Source organism: Cheilinus undulatus, linkage group 2 (genome assembly GCF_018320785.1).
Source record: "Cheilinus undulatus linkage group 2, ASM1832078v1, whole genome shotgun sequence".
NCBI lineage: Eukaryota > Metazoa > Chordata > Actinopteri > Labriformes > Labridae > Cheilinus > Cheilinus undulatus.
Genome location: NC_054866.1, coordinates 54,432,096 through 54,453,711, shown reverse-complemented (window position 1 = coordinate 54,453,711; position 21,616 = coordinate 54,432,096). Strand labels below are relative to the sequence as shown.

At 41.4% G+C, this 21,616-nt stretch overlaps 2 protein-coding genes across 4 annotated transcripts in view; both read left to right on the top strand.

Annotated features, from left to right (window-relative positions):
- The window catches only part of eif4h (eukaryotic translation initiation factor 4h), a 38,405-nt gene extending 36,514 nt beyond the window's left edge, over window positions 1-1,891 (top strand). For 2 of the 3 annotated variants that reach the window (XM_041800884.1, XM_041800878.1), the window contains exons 8-9: window positions 984-1,031; window positions 1,451-1,891. In XM_041800884.1, coding sequence (XP_041656818.1) covers window positions 984-1,031; window positions 1,451-1,456 — 54 coding nt within the window. In that variant the 3' untranslated portion in view covers window positions 1,457-1,891. The remainder of the gene's footprint in view (window positions 1-983; window positions 1,032-1,450) is intronic. The other variant, XM_041800893.1, reaches the window with a different exon arrangement.
- A 2,037-nt stretch (window positions 1,892-3,928) lies between these two features.
- On the top strand, window positions 3,929-21,392 carry rffl (ring finger and FYVE-like domain containing E3 ubiquitin protein ligase). Its single transcript, XM_041808571.1, has 8 exons — window positions 3,929-4,161; window positions 9,422-9,597; window positions 12,045-12,242; window positions 14,837-15,073; window positions 15,628-15,832; window positions 17,376-17,399; window positions 17,611-17,820; window positions 17,951-21,392. Exons 2-7 carry the CDS (start codon window positions 9,424-9,426, stop codon window positions 17,799-17,801), a joined length of 1,029 nt encoding a protein of 342 aa, XP_041664505.1. The 5' UTR covers window positions 3,929-4,161; window positions 9,422-9,423; the 3' UTR covers window positions 17,802-17,820; window positions 17,951-21,392.
- The last annotated feature ends 224 nt before the right edge of the window (window positions 21,393-21,616 follow it).

Sequence of the window (21,616 nt, the reverse complement as noted above, 5' to 3'; positions counted from 1 at the left end):
TCATCATAATATTAGTAGAGTCATTAGAAGCTGATCATAATTTCCTGCTGCCTCAGAGTCTTTATATTCAGCTCTGTATCTAAGTAATAGGATTTTTTTGGTCAGCCGTTTGTAACTTCCTGTTGATGAAGAACTCTTCACAGTTAAGCTCTTTGAACATGACAACAGGAACTGACGTGAAGAGAAAGGTTTTCCTTAAATTCGTGTCCACATTAAAAAAGCTGAAAACCTTAACCCTGGTAATGAACCATTAATGTGATAAAAAAAAAACAAGATCAGGAACATGAAGGACAACGACGGAACCCAAGTTTTTTTCTTTTCAACTCTATTTTCTCTGCATTTTCCCCTTTCTCTTTTGGTTCTATTCTTTCGTTGTTATTATTTTTTCATTTTTTCCTGTAATGACATTTTGACATGGTCAACCAATTTTTACAAACAGGAAATAGACATTTTTAAGATCTGATGGGTTGAAAAAGATGTAAAGGAAATACCTTAATTCTCGTCTTTCTTTTTTTTTTTTTTTTTTTGTTTGTTTATTTTGTACCCCTTTCTCTAGGGCTTCGTTAATAACAGGACTTTTATGATAACAGTTGAAAAGATGAGTTTGATATGAAATAACATTGAAGGTTCATTGAGGACATGAGGGAATGACAGAGGGGTGAGAGAATGTGTTCTAACGACATTATTTTTAGGAATGTATAGGACTGAAGTTCTGAAGAAGAAAACTGTAAAATTTTGAGCCTTAAGTCAGAAGAGTACGACTTTATTCTTGTTAAACTATGGGAATAACGTTGTAACATGATGAGATTAAAGTTGTAAAGTTCTGCTTCATTAATGAATATTTTTCTCTTAAATTTAAGAGGAGAATCCTGAGGAGGAAGGTTTGATTTGAGATTTCAACAACTCTCCTCAAATTGTAAAGAGAAATTTTATCAAATGAGACTGATGTGGATTAATGACAATTTTATTCTGGCTATTTACAGGAAAAAACTCGTAAAGAAGAAACAGGACTCAAGTTTGAAAATGATGAGGTACAACAACACATTGGTAGAGAAGGAAATAATGCTATTCTGAGAATATTCTGTAACTTGTTTTAAATTGTTCTGCTTTATTCATGCTGATAAGAAATGAACTTGTAAAGAACAAATTTCTTATATTTTGATGTTAAAATTCCAGATTTACAACTTTTTTCTATTAATTAACAAGAATAAAATTGTAAAAACATTGTTAAATCATGAGAATTTGTAAATTTACAAAGTTACTAAGAACTAGATTAACGAGGTCAAAGTGTTACATTATTGGTTGAATGTAGAAAAAGGAAGGAGAAGAAACTGACAAAAGTGTTTTTTCTTCCATTTTGTCTAATTTGCCATTTTCCTTCCTTTGCCCCGTTTTTCTTCATCTTTCTGTTCTCCACCTCTCCCCTTCTTCCTGCTGTCCTTGAATGCAGCCCTGATTCATTAAAATCAGCAGCCACACATCCTGACCAGAAGGTGGTGCTGACACGTCGACTCGCCAACAGAAAAGAAGAAACCTAAAACGTTTTGTTGTTTTTTTTTTAATTTCAGTATTTGAAGCTGACTCCCAGACAGAACCATTAGTAAAATTATGACCATGAAGTTTTCCCAGTTTGTGCTTGAGACTTTAATTTCTGGCTCTGGACCGTGCCGGGGGCGTCCACCTGTCCAGGTGAGCTCTCAGTGTGGATCAGGTGGGCAGTGTTTAAACCTTCAGTGGGTGGTTTTTCAGTCGCGTCGCTTTCAGAACGTGTTTGTCGCTGATGAACACTTTGATTTGCTTCACTGTACTATAGAATAAAAACGGCTGTTTTAACTTTTTGTTGTTAATTTTTTCCTACACTGTTTATGGCAATAAAACTATCATCATCATACATCAACGACCACGTGTCTTATTTAACGCCACGATTTGGTCGTTTGGTTTTATGCAGAGAGGGCTGGTTCACTGCTGGCTTTGGTCTCCCATGTCAGTTCTTCTGACAAGGTTGATTTCTAACTTCAGTGATGTTATCTTTTGGGTACTAAGGAGAACAGAGTGTCTAAGAAGAAGGAGAAATCTCTACCTGCTTTATCCACCACTGAACGGTGTGTTACCTCTCCCACTGGATCCAGTCCAGTGCTGCAGGATCATGAGCAGCTTACTTTTTAAGGCAGCAGTTTCAGACCGGATGCATGGCAGCCCCATCTCAGCGTCCCGGCCTCATTTGCATTGTTGTGTTTAAACAAGTCAAAAATTTGAGACTGTAAGTGTGGGCGCCACAACAAACGCTCTGAGAACACCGAGAATAGAGAGCTCGCCTATTTTGTCTGAGGACTGCTCATGTCTTTGACCGAAACAGAAAGTGATAGACAGGTTGGTCTTGTGTAGCAGGCATATACACTATATGGCTGCCTGACCATTCCACCAACAGGGACTGTAATGGGATTCTATTCAGATCATGTCCTTTCATATGGGGCTGGACCCCCTTTTGCAGCTCTAACAGTCTCCACTCTTCTCGGAAGGCTTTCCACAAGGTGCTGGATTCATTCTGTAGAGCATTTGTGAGGTCAGGCTCACAGTCTCTGTTCTAGTTCATCCTGAACCATGTCTTTCTAGTTCATTTTTGTGCTCTGGGCCACAGTAATGCTGGAATAGAAAAGAGCCTTCCCCAAACTGTTGCCACACAGTTGGAAGCATAGCATTGTCCAGAATGTCTTGGTCTGCCGAAGCATTAAGATTGGCCTTCACTGGAGATAAGGGGTCTAGCCCAGACCCTGAAAAACAGCCCCATACCATTATCCCTCCTCCACCAAACTTCACAGTCAGACAGTTAACATCCTCCCAGCATCCTCCAAACCCAGACTCACCATCTGACTGTAAACAGAGAAGATAATTGGTCACTCCACAGCCCAGTGTTAGTGTGCTTTACTCCATTCGAAAGCTTGGTGTTGGACTTGTCGGTCCAGGAGTCCGCATCAGTGGAGCCAGTTGGTAAATTCAACGCTTGTTGAATCTGATCAGGAGACGAGCAAAAACAAGGAAAGTTTGATTCTTTGCTCTTTTGATAAAGAAATGTCCCGTTCTGATCAAATTGCTGCTGTAGCTGAGTCCACACTCCTCTCTTCATCACAGCCTCTCTTTCTCAAAATGATGCTGATTGGTCCAGTCTTTCTCCAACCAGGAATAAGCATTTCAGCATGCAGCTTGGAGGAAGATGGATCCTCCTGTGACAGACATGAATCAGGATAATCCAGCAGGTTTGTACTACCTGAAGAAAGTCATGATGGTACAAAACTGAAGTTGTACATTGACAGGATTAATACTGGATATATATGTAAATAATTCATAGATTTACATCTTGGCAAAGGCTATACTGTACAAGAGCATTAATACATAAAATTCATTTTTGTTGCTCTGATTAGAGTGGTTATTATTCAGGTTAGATATTAAATATGGATGTCACAGCTTTACAATGGACCATGATATCGGCACCACCATGGGCCCTTCATCTGACTGGGCCCTGGAAAGCTCTCCCCCTCCTCAGTAGACTCTGGACTTTAAGGGAACTTTACATTGATTACTTTTTACTTTTAGTAGATTAATAGACCAGTAATCTTAACTTTTACTTGATAATATCTGAACCAAAGTAATTGTACGTTTTTCTTGAGTACAGTAATCCTCCTTCCTCCTCAGTGTATAAATGTAATGAAGCTAAAATATTAATATTTTGGACAGTTTGAGTCCCGTTGACTTGTTCTGTGTGATTGCTCCTTATGAATAAACGATCTTTGCCTTCATCATTTACACTAATGAACTTTGGTCAAGTTTATGTTAATCACTGAGTCCTGAACTTTGAGCTGTCTCTTAATGCTCCTTCTCCTTCCTGCTTTAATAAACGGCTCTCATTCAGTGTGTATGTGGTCGTGCGTGTGCGCGTCCACGTCTGTTTGTGTAGTTTTGTGGAGTTGTGCTCTTCCTGGTTCTCTCTGTTGTTATCTCGGACTTCATTCGGACTCTGTTCGGGTTTATTTCTCCGGTGTCTTCGTCCCATCGCGGTCATCATGTGGATAAACTAACCGCTGGATGTTTAACTTCAGGTTAACTCTGTTCTAGTTAACTAGTTAGCTCGTTAGCTCCCTGCTAGCTGCTAGCTGTCATTAACAGGTAAGTAATGCTGATAACCTCTCTGGTAAACAGATAACCTAGCCTCAGATAGGTTTAATTTATTATAGATTAGCCGTTCATGCTGTTGTCATCTCTGTTGGCCCGTGTTTGTTTGGCTCATTAGTTTGTTTAAACTTTAAACCGATTAGCCTTATGCTACCTAAGCGTTAGCATGCTAGCAGCCCAAAGTAACTTCCGCAGTCCTTTGACCGAATCCCGTTAGCATTTTAATGACTTAAACGGAGCACGGAACACCAAGAAGACAAATCATTCTCAAACACGGCCTCTCCGAGTGTAAGACAGTTTTATAAGACACTTTATCATTCGGCGTTGAGTTAGAACGAATCAACGTTTATCTGAATCCAATATAAACTTCTTTGTGTTAGCAGGGTTAGCTTAGCATGCTCAGCTTCATGTATTCTAATGAGATAGTTCACCTGTATGCTCAAGTTTTGGACCGGATATTTTCTCATTCTGGACTCTGTTCTCTTCAAACTTAATGCCGATTTCTTAACAGGTGTTCCAAATGTTATCCTATTATATTTTATCGGTTAATTTACGTTGGTTTGGTCTAAATTTTTAAGAGAAGCATAAAGACTCGAGTTTTCCAACGTAGCCTGGTGTGAAACCGTCTGCGCATGAACGACAGCGGTGTAAAGACATATGTTTTAATTAAAACGGAAAACTAACTCAGTGTTTAAAAAATCCAAGTTTTATATTTGGTCTTTCAACGCCGTCAACACCTCATTAAAAAGTCCCGATAGTTTAAGAACAGCTGTTTCAGGTGTGGAGGAGAATGTTTTGTTCAACAGGTGTTGTTACTTAGCACAAATACCTGACGTTTTCAAACGAACACCAAGCCTGTCCGTTTAGATTTTATCAAGCCATTACACTAACATTAAAGGCAGACTAACCCAGCTCCCTGCCAGCGTTACCCAAGTGTTTTATGGCAGTAAAGCAGTCTTATTATCACACCTTGTTTTATAGATTTACCTGATTCTGTTTGGATACATGCCTCTAAATTTAACAATATATTACTTCAAGTGCCAATTATGTTTGTAAATACATTTTTAAAATAATGATATATGGAAACAAATACAAATGCTTGTTTTACTTTGTTTATCGCAACTTTATTTTTCAAATCTTGGGAACAAAACAGAAAATGGTACAGAAGAAGTCAGAATTCTGACTAAGGATATAAACAAAGACATTCTTTTCAAATTCTGAGTCTGAATTCTGACTACATAAAAAAAGTTTTGTTTTTTTTTCAAATTCTGAGCTGAAATCAGAATAGTACGATTAATGTCAGAATTGTGGGATTAAACTAAGAATTGTGAGATTGTGGAATTTTGAGAATAAATCAAATCTGAGTTTGACGTCAGAACTATGGGATTAAAGACAGAATTCCTTGATAAAATTCAGAATTGTGAGATTAAAGATGGAATTTTGAGATTAAAGGCAGAATTGTGAGATTAATTTGAGAATTCTGAGATTAATTTAAGAATTCTAAGTCAGAATTCTGATATTAAAACCAGGATAAATGTCAGATTTCATCCTTTTTCTCCTAAACTGAAAACAAAAAGTAAAGAAGTTTGTGTTTGGTACCTTATTTCTTTGTTGTAACAATGCTTCTTGGTAATAAATCTAATATAATATAGGAAAGCCTGTTTATTACCCTTTTAAATGATGCCACATTTGTAAGGATCATGCATTTGTGGGACAAGCAGCAGAGCTGAGTATGTGGGTTGCGCCCATGAAAAATGTGTCAAATCTTCTCTGCCGGTGCTAAGCAGCTTATTTTGCTGTTGCTTTTGACTCTTGTTTTGGGCTTCTGGTACCCCCAGGTGCTGCCAGTCAGATGCCTGATTGGCAGCACCTGTGAGCATGGGCGGGGCTACAGTGGTCAGTAGATGTCTGCTTCAAGAATCGGCATGCCACGTTTGACTGATCTGGATAGGGCCCGTCGGCTGGGCAACAAGCTGGTGTTCCGCAAAACCAAGTTGCAGCATTGTTTGGAGTGAACCCTAGTACCATCTCCAAACTGAAGGCCACGTTCCATTTAATGGGGAATGTCAGAGACAGGCCGCGAAGTGGGCGTCCCAAGAAGACAACACCCCAAGAATACTGTTTTCTCACCCTGTCAGCAAGAACTCTATCCTCCAAGATGGCAACACTCGCCCCCACAGAGCGGGGTTTATCAAAGACAACCTCCAGAATTTGGGAGTGGAGAGGATGGAATGTCCTGCCAGCAGTCCTGACCTTTAACCCCATTGAACACTTGTGGGATCAGCTTGGGCGTGCTGTTGGTGCCAGAGTGACCAACACAACCACGTTGGCTGACTTGCGACAAATGCTGGTTGAAGACTGGGATGCCATCCCACAGCAGTGTGTGACCAGGCTGGTGACCAGCATGAGGAGGAGGAGGAGCCAGGCTGTTGTGGCTGTGTTTGGTTCTTCCAAAGGCTTCTGAGGCTCCTGTTTGTTAAATGAATAAATTGTTAAATTGTCAATATGTCTTGTTTCTTCAAACTTCAATCATCCAATCCATCAAACACCAAACAAGAGTCAATGGCAGAATCTGCTGTTTGGTATTGACAGAGAAGATTTGGCAAGTTTTTCATGAACGCGACCCACATACTCAGCTCTGTTGCTCATCATGTTCCTTACAGATGTGGCATCATTTAAAAAGGTGATAAACAGGCTTTCCAACGGTATAAGATTTATTACCAAGTAGCATTGTTTCATCAAAGAAATAATGTACCAAACACAAATTTCCTTACTTTTTGTTTTAAGTTCAGTTTGAGAAATCAAAGGTCTGTGACAGCAGGGAGAAACAGCCGTCACACAGCAAACACACAGCCAGTCTGAAACCGACCTATCAGAGAAGCTTTAGGAGTTTATTGATCAAGCTTACGGTGTACAGAGCTGCAGAGATTAATTAGGTTCACAGTGCTGATGTGTTTAATTCTGATTGGCTGGAAGCTAGTGATGGGCAGATGAAGCCTCATAAAGTACCAGGAAGTTCTTTCCAGTGTTGCTGAAAATCATTAGAAGCTTTGGGGTTTCATTCTTGGTAAAAATAAAACAAAACCAAAAAACAAACAGTGCCATCTGGTGGTATACTAAAACAACTGCAGCTGTTCAATAGAGGGACCGTAGCATTGGCTCATCTCTATGTTTCAATCTCAGATTTCTGCACTAATATATAATGCTGCGTTCCCTTCTTTAAATTCACCCTCCAAATATGCAACCATTAATAGAGTTTTTTTTATTGCAATAAAATAAAGCGTTCATAAGATAAAAAAGTCTGTTTGACCGGAGTGTCCATTAAACCACAAAACTGCTCCGAATATCATGAGATTTAACATGTTCAGTCATCATAATCAGCTTTGTGCCAATAGATTCGTACATTTTCTGTTGTTGGCACTCATGGATCACAGTGGTACTTTGATTTATCAGTCACTTCTGAGTGATTGGGACACAGCTTGTGAACAGAGGCTTGTTTTTTTGTAACATTCTTTGTCTTATTTTTTTATCTAGAACAGTGTTTCATCACAGTGTTGGACTTTATCGTTTCATGTCCTGGTTGACGATCTCTCCAGCCTTGGAAAAAGGAGTTCTCTGACCCTATCATGATAGTAGAGTCAGATTAAAATGGTCAGACACTGCAGAATGCTGGTTTTTAAATCCACCTCCTAGAATAACTGCAGTGTTCAGTGCCACTGAGGTATTACATCCAGGCTCCAAAACTTTGAAGCTGTCAAAAACTAGTAACGCTTTAGGAAGCGTCATCAGTCACATGACAGCTGTCATTTATTTTTATTTATTACCCACACCGATGAAATCGGCAGGGGTTTATGTAAAGGGTTCCGTATCTTTGTTTGTTTCTTTGTTTGTATGTGTACAAGATAACTCCAGAACAGAAAGTCGGATCTTCACCAAACTTCCAGGGAATATTGGGATAGTGACAGGGAAGAATCGATTAGATTTTGGTAATGATCCGCGCACCCGTGTCGGACTTCGAAATTTTGAAACCATAGTAATCAATGGGAGCGTAAGTTCCTCGGTGGCGCTGCTTAGGCGTGGGTCTGCCACCTCAGGCGGCCATTCTAGTTAATTTATTAAAAGGGACAGAGCACATTCGTGAACATGGACACGTAAAAGTGCCAGATGGCTAATTTCCATGTGTAGTCTGGAGCAGGTTGAAGGTTTTACATATAAAAGTGTACATTAAACATGAATGAAAGTAAAAATCTACATAAAATCAGAAACACCAAGATTCCAAACAACAAATACAGTCCAATAAAATACAAAGAGCCAAATCTAAAAGGTAGCTGCATGATTTTAAGACTGACCAGGAATAAAGCACCATTGTAGTTAATGTGCCAATGTGTTGCACATGATCATGAGTGTGCTGAAGGAAATTGCACATTCACTCTTGGCCTGTTTATTTAAAGTGCTAATATGATTGAACAGAATCTGCATACATACGTGTTTTTTTTATATAAGCTTGGACACAAAGTGTGGGAACACGGCGGTTCATTAGACTGGCACAAGCTCCAGAGTTTTGCTGTCACTGGCCCATCACCACTGGAGGCTCAGATAGTCATTATAAAGACACAACAGCACCAGCATTATTACCAATATCTCAGTCATTTATTCATATTAGCCAATCAGTCAGGGAATCTCTAACAGAAGATTATCTTATTTACAGAGAAATACAATAAAAATAGGAGATAATATACATTTTTTTTTACTGTCATTTAAATTAAACAAGATCAGGGAATGCTGTCACTTTGAAAAGCACAGCATCTAGTCACAGTAACAGAGAGAAATCTGTAGTTATAATCCTCGTACAGGGGGCTTTCTCTGTGTGTGTGTTTCTCAGTTTGTGCTTTGCTCTCTGTTTATGTGTATTTCTCAGTTTCTTGGTGTGTGTTTCTTGTGTGTATTTCTCAGTTTCTTGGTGTGTGTTTCTTGTGTGTATATCTCAGTTTCTTGGTGTGTATTTCTTGTGTGTATATCTCAGTTTCTTGGTGTGTGTTTCTTGTGTGTATATCTCGGTTTCTTGGTGTGTGTTTCTTGTGTGTATTTCTCAGTTTCTTGGTGTGTGTTTCTTGTGTGTATATCTCGGTTTCTTGGTCTGTGTTTCTTGTGTGTATTTCTCAGTTTCTTGGTGTGCGTTTCTTGTGTGTATTTCTCAGTTTCTTAGTCTGTGTTTCTTGTGTGTATTTCTCAGTATGTTTTTGTGTATTTCCAGTGATGTTTGCGTCCTGCTGTGGCTGGTTGTGCGATGACTCTGTCGATGAGTCTTCAGGAATGGAACGAGCTCACCAGTCGTACACTAACTCGGCCTATAACAACCAGCCGTCTCCTCCGCCTCCTGAACACACCTGTAAGGCCTGCGGGGGGCGCTTTGACACACCAGCAAAGAAGGTAACTCCTCCCACCAGTCTGAGTGCTTTTAATCTCTGTGCAACCTCTCAGGTGAATTTAATGACTCTCTCTGATAAGACTGGGACAGGTTGGAAGCGGGCGGAGCTGTGCTGAGGATTGATGGTGTCATAAATAAAGTACGATAAAATCGAACCAGGGCAGTGGGGTTGCCAGTCAGACCCTTATGCTGTGTAATAAGTCTAATATAATAATCAGAGTTTATAATGTTCCTGTGATAGTCAGCCCACAACAAAAGGCCGTGGTGACGTGCTGTGTTCTTACCGTCATCTATGATGACAGCGTGTAAATTTCCACATGATGATATTAGTGTCATATCCTGATATCAGGGATGCAGCCCAGAGCTGTCCGTCTTCACTGCTCTCATGATTCAGTGACTATTTTTATGTCAACAATTCCCCTGGATATCATGAAGCATCAGGACTCATCAAGATGGGAAGCATCCTCAACCATACACTGTGGTTTATCTTATCTATCTTATTTTTAAGGTTTTAGAGATGAAGTTGGGCTTTTCCTTTGCCCTAATTTGACTGAACTGCAGCCCCAGTTCCAACAAAGTTGGGACACTGTATAAAATGTAAAGAACAGAAGTCAATAATTGTCAAATCTCATAAACCCAAATTCTATTCACAATAGAACATAGGCAACATACCAGCTTTGAAACTGAGACATTTTACCATTTCATGAAAATATTAACTCATTTTGAATCTGATGGCAGCAACACATGTCAAAACCACAGGACAGTAAATAAAAGGCTGGAAAAGTAAGAGGTATGATTGAAAAACAGCTGGAGGATCATTTTACAGCTAATTGAGTTAATTATCAACAGGTCAGTAACTGGACTGGGTATGAAAGGAGGACTGTAGAGAGGAAGAGTGTCAGGAGTAAAAATGGGCAGAGTTTCAATCTATGAAAAACTGTCTAAAAATTCTGGAGGAAAACATATTTCTAAAGTTGTGAAGACTTTAATTGTCTGTCAACACAGTAGGTCGTGCCATCCACAAATGACAGTTAAAGCTGGATCATGGAGAGAAGAAGCTATATGTGAACAGGATTCAGAAACACCGCCATCTTCTCTGGACCAAAGCTCATTTAACATGGACTGAGGAAACATGGAAAACTGTTCTGTGGTCAGAAGAAACCACAGACGCTGCGTCCTGTGGACTAAAGAGGAGAGGGAGCATCCAGCTTGTTTTCTTGGCTCAGTTCTAAAGCCTGCATCTCTGATGGTATGGGGTTGCATTAGTGCCTATGGCATGGGCAGCTCTAACATCTGGAAAGGAAGTATCAATGCTGAAAGTAGAGAGAGGTTTTAGAGCAACATATGCTCCCATCCAGACAACGTCTCTGTCAGGGAAGGCCTTTACTGTTTCAGCAAGACGATGCTAGACCACATAACACATCCATCACAACAGCATAGCTTCATTGAGATGAGTCTGGGTCCTGAACTGGTCTGCCTGCAGTCCAGACCTTCCACCAATAGAAAACATTTGGAGCAGCAGAAAAGGAAAAATAGAAAAAAACAGCAACAAAGAGCAGCTAGAATCCTACATCAGACAAGAATGTGACAACATCCCTCTCCAATCAGCTAGTCTCCTCACTACCAGACATTTACAGACTGTTGTTAAAGAAGAGGGGATGCTACACAGTGGTAAACATGGCCCTGTCCATACTTTTTTGAGATGTGTTGCTGCCATCAGATTCCAAATGAGGTAATATTTTCCTGAAATGTTAAAGTGTCTCAGTTTAAGGACTGATGCGTTGTTTCTGCTCTGTTGTGAATCGAATATGAAATTTGACGAGGGTTTGTAGTTTTCATCAATGTTAATCATCCTGAAAATAAACATCTTTATCACCTTCTCCTCGCTCTCACACATCTCTGATTTAATGAGAATGGACTTCAGATCGTCCTGTTAGGATTTTAAATCTGAGCTGAAAGTGTGGCTGTTAGCCTCCTGTGTCATTAAAAGCATTTTTAGATGCAAGTACTGGCGTCGGACAGGGATGAATGTTGTCCTCAGTTCTTTTTAGTTTGTCTATCAATGATCCATCCCAGTCGTTAGAGCCTGTAGTACTTGAGATGACAAGAAGAGCTGCACCATCAAAAACAGGTAAACTGGTTATTATTTAGTTATTTTCAGTCCATACAACTGCAGGGGAGAATGTACAATCATCGTCAGTCTGAATCGGTTCTGTTCTGTCTCTGCAGCGATGCACACCAGCATATAACAGCATATAACATTCACCAAACGTGTGCTAGTCTCTGTGAGATGTCATGTCTGGAATCTCCACACTGACAGCGGCTGTGCAGTGTTAGTGCTCAGAGGATGATGATGTTAAAACCAGCTGTTACATCCTGGTGTCTGTGACTTCCCTCCGTGTGTTTAAAACTTGCTCTGACTCTGTCCTCATCTTTCTCTCTCTGTCAGCATGTCTGTGTGGACTGTAAGAAGAACTACTGCAGCCGCTGCTCCGCCCAGCAGGAGCCCCGCCCCCGCCTCTGTCACACCTGCCAGCGTTTCTACGGCAACCTGCTGGAGCGGGCAGAGCTTATGAAGCTGAAAGTGAAGGAGCTGAGGGACTATCTGCACCTGCATGAGGTCTCCACCCACCTGTGCAGAGAGAAGGTCAGTGATGATTTCTGGAGTAGCCAGAATCCCCTTGTCCACAAGAGAAAACAGGGACAGTTCAGACCATTCCCATGGATTCTGGGACTGCTCTGTTATCAAGGACTACTGGGAGAGAACAGCTGGAGCCCTACGAGACATTTTAACTGTAACTCCCATGTATCTCAGATACACAGCTCAACAATGGCAGAGAGAGACAAGTACATTCAGGCATGGGCAGAAATACAGAAATGACAGCGTTCACTGTTAGCAGGCTAATCAGAAGGTACTAATAATAATAACTTTATTTATAAAGCATTTTTAAAAACAAGGCTTTACGAAGTGCTTTGACGTGTAGAAAAAGAACAAAGCAACTAAACTCAAGCAAAAGACAGCAGAACAATAGAACCCAGAAACACCATGCAAACTAAGGCATCAGACATCAGCGGAGCACAGACTTCACATGACATAAAACTATAGGAACCCAGCTACACAGGTTTAGACCAAGAGAACCAAATTGTAAGAAAAATGAACAGTTAAAAGGGACATAAAGAGGTAAAAAACATGAGAGAAATAAAAACAGGCAAAGGAGGGTAAAAGCAGTCAGACGTGATGAGAGAAACAGAACAGTAAGAACAGCAATGAAGGGGAAAAATCCAAGTAAGATAAAGTTCTATAAATATAAGACGTTAAGATCGATCAATCTAATAGCAAATGTAGAGAGAAGGAAACCAATAGAAGAGGCAAAAGCATTAAAGGGATAAGGTTAAAAAATAAAAATAAATCTGTTAAAAGATAAAATCCAATTAAGAAGACTACATCACATAAAAGCAAGTCTGTGAGAGTGAGTTTTAAGAAGTAATTTAAAAGAAGTGACTGATTCTGCACGCCTTATCTCATCAGGCAGGTCGTTCCAAAGTCGAGGAGCCCTGATGGAGAAGGTCCTTTCATCTCTAGTTTTAAGTCTTGACTTTGGAATGACCAGTAGGTTCCCACCTGAGAATCTAAGGCTGCGGACTGGTTCTATCGTATAGTTTGGAGCCAGACCCTTTAGTGCCTTAAAGACCCTTGTATGTGAAATCCAAAGTTTGCGTGCTAACACTCTAGATCTGTTGGAATATAGTTGCTGTAAACATGTGAAAACACTGAGATCTACATGTGACTGAATTCTGGATTTAGACTGTTAGGAAGTTTTTCACCTCTTACCTGGCTGGGTTTAATGTGGGCGGGGCCAATATGTGGGCTGGTGATGTCATGAGCCCACAGTGGGGAATGACCCCGCCCCTCTAACACTCCAATCTAAAATCACAGGGCAGTTCATCTCAGTCCAGTCTGTTGTTAGCTGATGTCACTGTCTCTGTTGAAAAAATGAACATTCAGTTAAATGCTGTTTTTTTGTTCAGTGTGAGGTAGATTTATCAATTCTATCAGCCACAGTAGTCTATGGATCATTTAAAGCTTCAAAACAGAGATTTGAGCCAGAAAGCAGACTTTGTCTTGTCTTCTAAGGTCAACAAAAGGTCAAGAGGAAGGATAATGGCATGAGAGTTTTCCTCCTATCAGACTGTATCATTTTTTTAAATCTGAGAGGATCATATTTCTCCTGAGTGGGTGTGGCTTCAGCTCTTTCAACAGACATGCCCACACCATCCTGGAGCAGATTTTACTGCCTCATTTGTCATGATTTTGAAGCTTAATTTTACAAACTTAGAGATGTTTTACCTGACTGAAATTTGACCTCTAGGTTCATAACACTTTACAGGGTCTTTAAAAAGTAATAACCTTAAAATCAATTCTAAGACCAATGGTAGCAGTGTTAAGATGCTAAAAGGGGGGCTGATGTGATGTCGTCTGTTGAAACCAGTTAGAAGCCTAGCTGCTGCATTTTATACCAGTCGAAGGCGAGAGAAGGATTTCTGGCTGATACCTGACAGGAGAGAGTTACAATAGTCCACACAGGAAAAAATGAGAGCATGGATTACCCTTTCCATGTCTGACTGGTGGAGAATTGGTTTTATTTTCGCAATTGTGCATAAATGAAAAAGCATGACTGTTTAACTTTATTGATGTGTGCTGAGAAGGTGAGGTTGCAGTCAGATTCTACTTTAATATAAGATGACAATGGACCAAGGCTGTTTGTGACCATAGTGGAGGAGTTTTTAATATTGAACAGAATGATTTCAGCCTTAGAATGATTGAGTTGTAGGAAGTTTTGTGCCATCCAGAAGTTACTGTCATCTAAGCAGTCTATGACAGCAACTAGGATTCTAGGGTCCTCAGGTCTCAGGGGCAGGTATATCTGTGTGTCGTCTGCATAGCATTGAAAGGAGACTCTATGATTCTGGATTATTTGGCTAAGGGGCAGCATAGAAATAGAAAATAAAATCAGACCTTAAACTGAACCTTGCAGTATAACAGGTGATGGTGGAAGGTCCGTGTCCCCATCCTCCTCCTCAGCTGGTTCAGCCATCGTACTGTCCATCTCCTCTGATGGCTGCTCTCTTTTCTCCTGAGCAATAACTGCAGTGTAATCAGCTGTTGATCACAGCTGACACTACCACAGTGCTCATGATGGTGTAGACATAACCCAGGCTTTAAACTCTGTTGTCATTCAGGAGGAACTGGTGGAGCTCGTCCTCGGTCAGCAGTCGTCTCCATCCAGCGAGTCAGCCCCTGAAACCCCCGACGTCAGCCCCCCCTCTGTGACTACAGACCTCCCTGATCTGACCTCCGACATCTCCACCTTGACTCCTGATCCCCCCATGCCGACCCCTGAGCCTCCTGCTGCACAGCCTGAAGCCCTGCCCACAGAGGATGCTCCTGCAGAAGCAGAGGTGGAGGACGAGGATCAGGTAAAACCCTGATGAGGTTCCTGGTAGACCACCGGTGCTGAAGTTAGACATCAGAGTAGTGCTGGGGGGAGCTGGTTGGCAGGGAATGTTCTGGAAAGAGCTGGTATGGGGTGCTGCAGTCAGTAATCTCTAAACGTATAAACGGTGAAGCATCCTGTAAATGGATAAAAACAAAACCCCAAAATAAGAAGTGTTGTTTAGTCTGGGCCCAGTTGTGGGTCTGAACTATGAAGTCCTTAAATCTTGTTGTTAAGAAGAAAGAAAGAGGCCTAGGGATCTTGGATAAGATCAGGTAACCCAGTCCTGGTTTTTATCCCATTCTAACCTCTAGTTTGTGTTGTTCAAACTTCACAGTATTAACTTTGATCTAAAAAGGTCTGGATCGATCACTCAACACCACGTTTTATTCATCAACTATGACAAATAAAAAAGCTCCTACAGAAACAAACTCATTAATTTATATACAAATCACATGGAGTGTGCCTGAACCACTACCTGCGCTTCAAGATTAAGTTTCTGATCACTGATCCAGCACCATATGTCCTGTGTCTCAGATCTGGGACACCGAGGGGGCCCCCGTTTCAGGTCGCAGGGCATCTCTGTCCGACCTGAGCTGTCTGGAAGACATTGAGGCTCTGAGCGTCCGACAGCTGAAAGAAATCCTCGCCAGGAACTTCGTCAACTACAAGGGCTGCTGTGAGAAGTGGGAGCTGATGGAGAGAGTGCGACGGCTGTACCAGGACCAACAGAACCTGCTGGGTGAGGAAAAGGGTCAAATGAGGCCAAAACAGGCCAAGAACAGGGCCAAAAAAGACCAAGAACAGGGCCAAAACAGGCCACGAACAGGAGCATAAAAGGGTACAAACAGGGCCAAACCCAAGGACAAGAACAGGGCCAAAACAGGGGCACAATAGAGCTATAAACAGGGCTAAACACAAGGCCAAGACAGGGCCAAGACAGAGGCCAGGGATGGGCCAATAACAGGGTCAAAGCAGGTGCATAATAGAGCTAAAAACAGGGCCAAACGCAAGTCCAAGAACAGGGCCAAAACAGGCCAAGTCAGGGGCCAGAGTGGGCCAATAACAAGGCCAAGAACAGGGCCAAAACAGGAGCATAATAGAGCTAAAAACAGGGCCCAACACAAGGCTAAGACAGTGGCAAGAGTGGGCCAAAAACAGGACCAAACACAAGGACAAATAGAGCTCTAAACAGGACTAAACACAAGGACAAATAGAGCTATAAACAGGACCAAACACAGGGCCAAATAGAGCTTTAAACAGGCCCAAAAGCAAGGACAAATAGAGCTATAAACAGGGCAGAACGGGGCCAGTAACAGGGCCAAACACAAGGCTAAGAACAGGACCAAAACAGGGGCATAATAGAGCTAAAAACAGGGCCAAACATGAGGCCAAGACAGGACAGAGCGGTTGAAACACAGGGCCAAGAACAGGGCCAAACACATGGACAAATAGAGCTATAAACAGGGAAAAAAAACAGGGGCCAAATAGAGCTATAAAGAGGCCCAAACACAAGGCTAAGAAAAGGGCCAGAAAAGGGGCCAGAAAGAACCTCAAGCAGGGCAAAATGCAAGGCCATGAACAGGGCCAAAACAGGGGCCAAATAGAGCTATAAACACGGCCAAACACAAGGACAAGAACAGGGCCAGAGCAGGGGCCAAATAGAGCCATAAACAAGGCCAAACACGAGGACAAGAACAGGGGCAAAATGGAGCTATGAACAGGGCCAAACACAAGACCAAGAACAGGGCTAAAACAGGGGCTAATAGAGCTTTAAACAGGGCCAGTCAAGAACAGTGCCAAATTTGGCAAAACTGGTTCAAAACCAGGGCCTCAGTAGAGCCTGAACAAGGCTTAACAACAAAAAATGAAGCCAAAAACATGATCAGAGGCAGAGCCATTAACAGGAGCCAAACAGGCCAAGAACAGAGCAGATAATCCTTAAAACAGGGGAAACAAGGCAAGAAACAGAGCCAGAGGAAGGGAGACAATCACAGCTTGAAACAGGCCAAAGACAGCCAAAAATTTTTCTGTGGTGATTTTTTTTTTTGTGGACAAATTTTTAGTTCTCAGATTTAACTAAAATCCCCTGATGGATACTAAAACTAGCAGAAGTCACTGTGGTACCTTAGTAAACACTGGTGTGACATCTCTGGTGAAATCACGCTAATGTTTATGTATGATCTTCTAGTCAGTAAGGCATGCTGATGATGTGTGTGTGAGGCCTTAGAGGTTACATCAGTCTTACATGAAATAATAAAAGTGTTTTTGTTTTTGTCTTCCAGCTGCCAACATCGTCAACGCTTCAGGTGAGTGTTTGTGTTCTCTGGACTTCCTCCAAATAAAAACCGTCCATAATTTCAGAAATATCTCTTGTGAAACTGTTTAAGTGTTGTAACCAGTGTACTGGCCCTGGTGGGCTTCCATATTCCTCTCCTATTTTCTTACTATATTAAAAGCATGTCTATTAAAGCAATGATTTTGTCCCTCATGAGCTGCTGTACTTCTCTGTCTGTGTAGAGTCTGGTGAAGGGGGCAGAGCCGGCGGTCTGGAGGAGAACCTTTGTAAGATCTGCATGGACTCTCCCATCGACTGCGTCCTGCTGGAGTGTGGTCACATGATCACCTGCACCAAGTGTGGCAAGAGGATGAGTGAATGTCCGATCTGTCGTCAGTACGTGGTCAGAGCCGTCCACGTCTTCCGCTCCTGACGCTCCCACCTCCAGCCAGGTAAAGCATGTCTGATTCCAGTTTAGTCTCATCAGATTTAAAGGGATAGTTCGGGTTTTTTCAAGTGAAGTCCATCAGCCAGAGGAGCTGATCAGAGTCATATTCACTGATTCTCTCCTCCTCTCTGTAGGACTGACCGTCTCCAAAGCAATAAAGGAAATCCTCCTGAAGGGACCCTCTACAGAGACAGAACCTGATTTTATTTTTTCTAGTGTACAGAAGATGTTCGGTACATCAGAGTGAAGAATGTAAGAAGCGACGCTCAGCTGGCAGAACTGCCGTTTGGATGAAAAAACTGAATGTATGATTGTGGATCAAATCTCTGAGTTAAAAAAGAATCCTTGGTGCCTTCTGCCTCTGCTCAGCATGAGGTCCCAAATCTCCCAGCAAGTCCACCAAAGAGAACCGTGGGTCTGCTATGAATGCTGTCATGCCGCCTTAAACGGATCCAAACAAAGAATTGTGTTCTTAGACAGCCCGGCTTTGTTTACCCTCTCCAGAGTTTACACTGTAAAAGATGACCAACTGTGACTCTAAACCCCAGGGCATTATGGTCGAAAAGCTCCTTTTCTTCACATTTACCTCCCGATTTAGTAAAATAAAACCCCAACGAACCAGCAGCCAATCAGAGAGCAGGACAAGTGAACTAGAGATTCACAGTGGGTGAAGCCCAGCCCACAGGTGAAGCCGATTTGTCAGTCACAGTTAAACTGCATGTGATGATCTTTTTAAAGAGACAAAGCCACACATAAGAAAGCAGGATTTGTTCAATTCTGCAGGACATTTAGATTTAAACCTAAACTCTGTTTAATATCTCTTATTTAGGACAAACATCCAGCTCAGGTTTCAAATAGATAATTTATCCATTAATAAAAGAGTCATGTGAATACAGAGGGAGCCGTGTTTGCTTTAATCTCGGTCCAGTTCACAGCAAACTCTCAGATTTGATCGGTCACACTTTAACCCGTCTGAAAAGTTTGTTGAGGTTGATCTACGGCTGAAAAGCTGAATAGAATAATAATTTAGATTAATTAACCACAGGAGTGAAAATATGGTTCAAAACGTTTGCTGATAAATCCCGCTCATGTGTCTTTGACTGGTTTACATCCCTTGTGCCCTTAATCTGTATAATTTATGGATAAATCCATAATCTTCAGACTGACACCGTCCTAGATTGACTAGGATGTCCTCGCTCTCCACTTATCCTATTTGAAAAGTTTTGAAGCCATTCAGAAAAATGTGCTTTCTGATAGTTTTGTTACTGTTTTATGTAAATCTACCAGGAATGCAATCCTTTTAAATGATCGACATGTGAGATTAACTGCGATTAATTAATTAAAAGGCCTCGCATTAATCAGATGAATTCTTTACACAGAGCACTAATATAAAATGAGGCTCCTCAGGCAGACCTGGACCTTGAAGACTAGCCTTTACGTCGGCTGTGTGGGTCTGTACTTCACAACTATCAGTGTTACCGCGGGCTGCCGGGGCCCAGACTTTATCTGAGAGAGAAAAATATCTTCAGGCCATGCCACCAACATTATCGAGCACACAGAAATGTGAAAAAAATCAGAATAAACAGAAAAGCTGATCTCACAGCAGCAGGATGAGGCTAGTGGCTCTGTTGACAGGGGAATTATTACGGTCTCAAAAAAGAAACCAAAACAACACATAAAGACTTTAGAAAAAGTCACATCTGCATTTGTTGATATTATTTATTTATTAAAACAACAATTACACTTAGAATACTAAAATATGAGTCCAGTGTTTACTGACCTCCTACACCTTCATCATCCACCGCTAAAGCAGCTGCAGGTCTCTGCTGAGATGTTCAGATACACCCTGATCTGTTGATCTCTCACGCTGTTGTGGTGAAGTGTGATTGTGAATGCTCCCTTACGAGGCTTTTGGCCTGGCTTTTCCGGCTGATGATTTGCCGAAAGGCTCCACGTGTTCCCCATATTCCCTGCCCAGTGTGTCCCCTCACTCGGTCACCTTTTCTCCTCTCTCATTTCTAGACATAGAGAAACCAAAATGCTTCCAGTCTCAGATTTAAAAGTCACTGAAGCCACAGTCTCAAAAATTTTGTCACCGTTCTCCATTTCCTCCATTTTCATGTTGTTAGTTCAGCAAGTGGAGCGCAAAGGATGATGGGTATTCAGTAGTTCCCACTTGCCTTCGCTTCCACTTTTTACCCTGAAGACCGGCCGGTGAAACATCCACGACGTCACTGAGCCGCTTCTCCCACCGCCACATTAACAATACGGTTCCATCTCTAGTGAGCAAGTCATTGTTTTTTGGAGCACTTATTATTTTCAGACAAATGGAGCAAAGTGACCTCCCAATGTCGACGCTTTGCTGTGTTCATGTGAGCTTTAGGGAACAGGATCAAATCCACGTCATCCTCAATAGTCTCAGAATACTTCGAATCAGTGCTGCCTTTCTGCCATGACCATTGTTTGTAAGTTATAATCGACAAACTTCCCGTAGACCATGGTAATATTTACATTTCTGATGCTTTTCTATGGAAGTCTAACAGCCGGGTGTCTGAGCTGTAAGAAATGTGATTGGCTCATGAAGATAGAGGGTGGGGCCTAGCTACAGGTGAATTGTGATATAATGAATTTTTTTTTAGTCCAGATAATATTAAACGGATTGAGATTTAAGGTGACATCTTTTTTGTACGATTCCCGATAAATCCAAACCCAGAGGTTGAAGATGGCGAGCAGAAGTCAGCTTTAATCTAAAATAGTCCTGTTATTTTTCTATCAGAGATTTTATAACGTGCTGATCCTCATATCCAGTGCCTTGGCCAACCCACCAGTCCACGTGTCCACAGATGGTTCTACTTTGTGCTAAGCTAATTGAAGCTAATTTCCCAGTGCCTCCAATATGAAATGCTGTTTGTTAACACAGATGCTGAGCTGGAGCATCTTTTGATTATTTTGTCTCTGAATGTGACTGTTTTTAAGGACAATGGGGGATTTTTTCTTTCTCTTTAACTGTAATGTTCGTATGAGTGCTGTTTTTGGAATTTTAAGACTTAATGATAATTCTGAAAGCAATGAAGTGAAAAAAATCTAAGATTTCTGTAAGCACAGAGAAACTTTGACACTGCCCCTCACCCTGAAATACCTCCTGTAATTCACTTTGAACTTCCTGTTTCTTCTGTAAATTGTAGAGAAATTGTAAGCGGTAACCCAGGATTCATGTTAAAGCACTTTGAAAGTTGATGGAACAGCTCTTTTTCAGTGGACCATCTACTCATGAGACTTTGGAACAGTAGAGGTTTGAATTGAGGTGGAGGGATCCTAGGATGCTGCCCTGAGGGACTCCTCATAATTTAACATTAAGAACAAGCTGTTCAGGTCTTTACCAGCAGGCTGTCTCTTTGATTATGTCACTCTTTTGTTTCAAGTTGCCTTCATGTCTAGCATTCTCATTGCACTAATCTGTTGATGGTGGAATATTTTGAACGTCTGCCTTCTTTGATTTGTTCTTAAAACACATGTCCTTCTGTTTGTTCTTGGTTGCTGTGTTGTTTTTGTATTTTAATGAAACTCTTGATCTGTGATTGATTCTTTTCCTTTACTGAGAACACACTGGCTCTGACATTCTGTTTCCATTAAACTGGTTTCTCTTTCATACTCAAGCTGACGTTCCTGTCAGACGAGCTAAGGCTTATAAGACAAAACTCCCATCAGACAACATGGTACTGCTAACTAGCACATGTAGCCATATATTTGGTATGAAACGCCGTGTATGATTTAAAATGTGTGGCTCAAAAGTGGTTAGG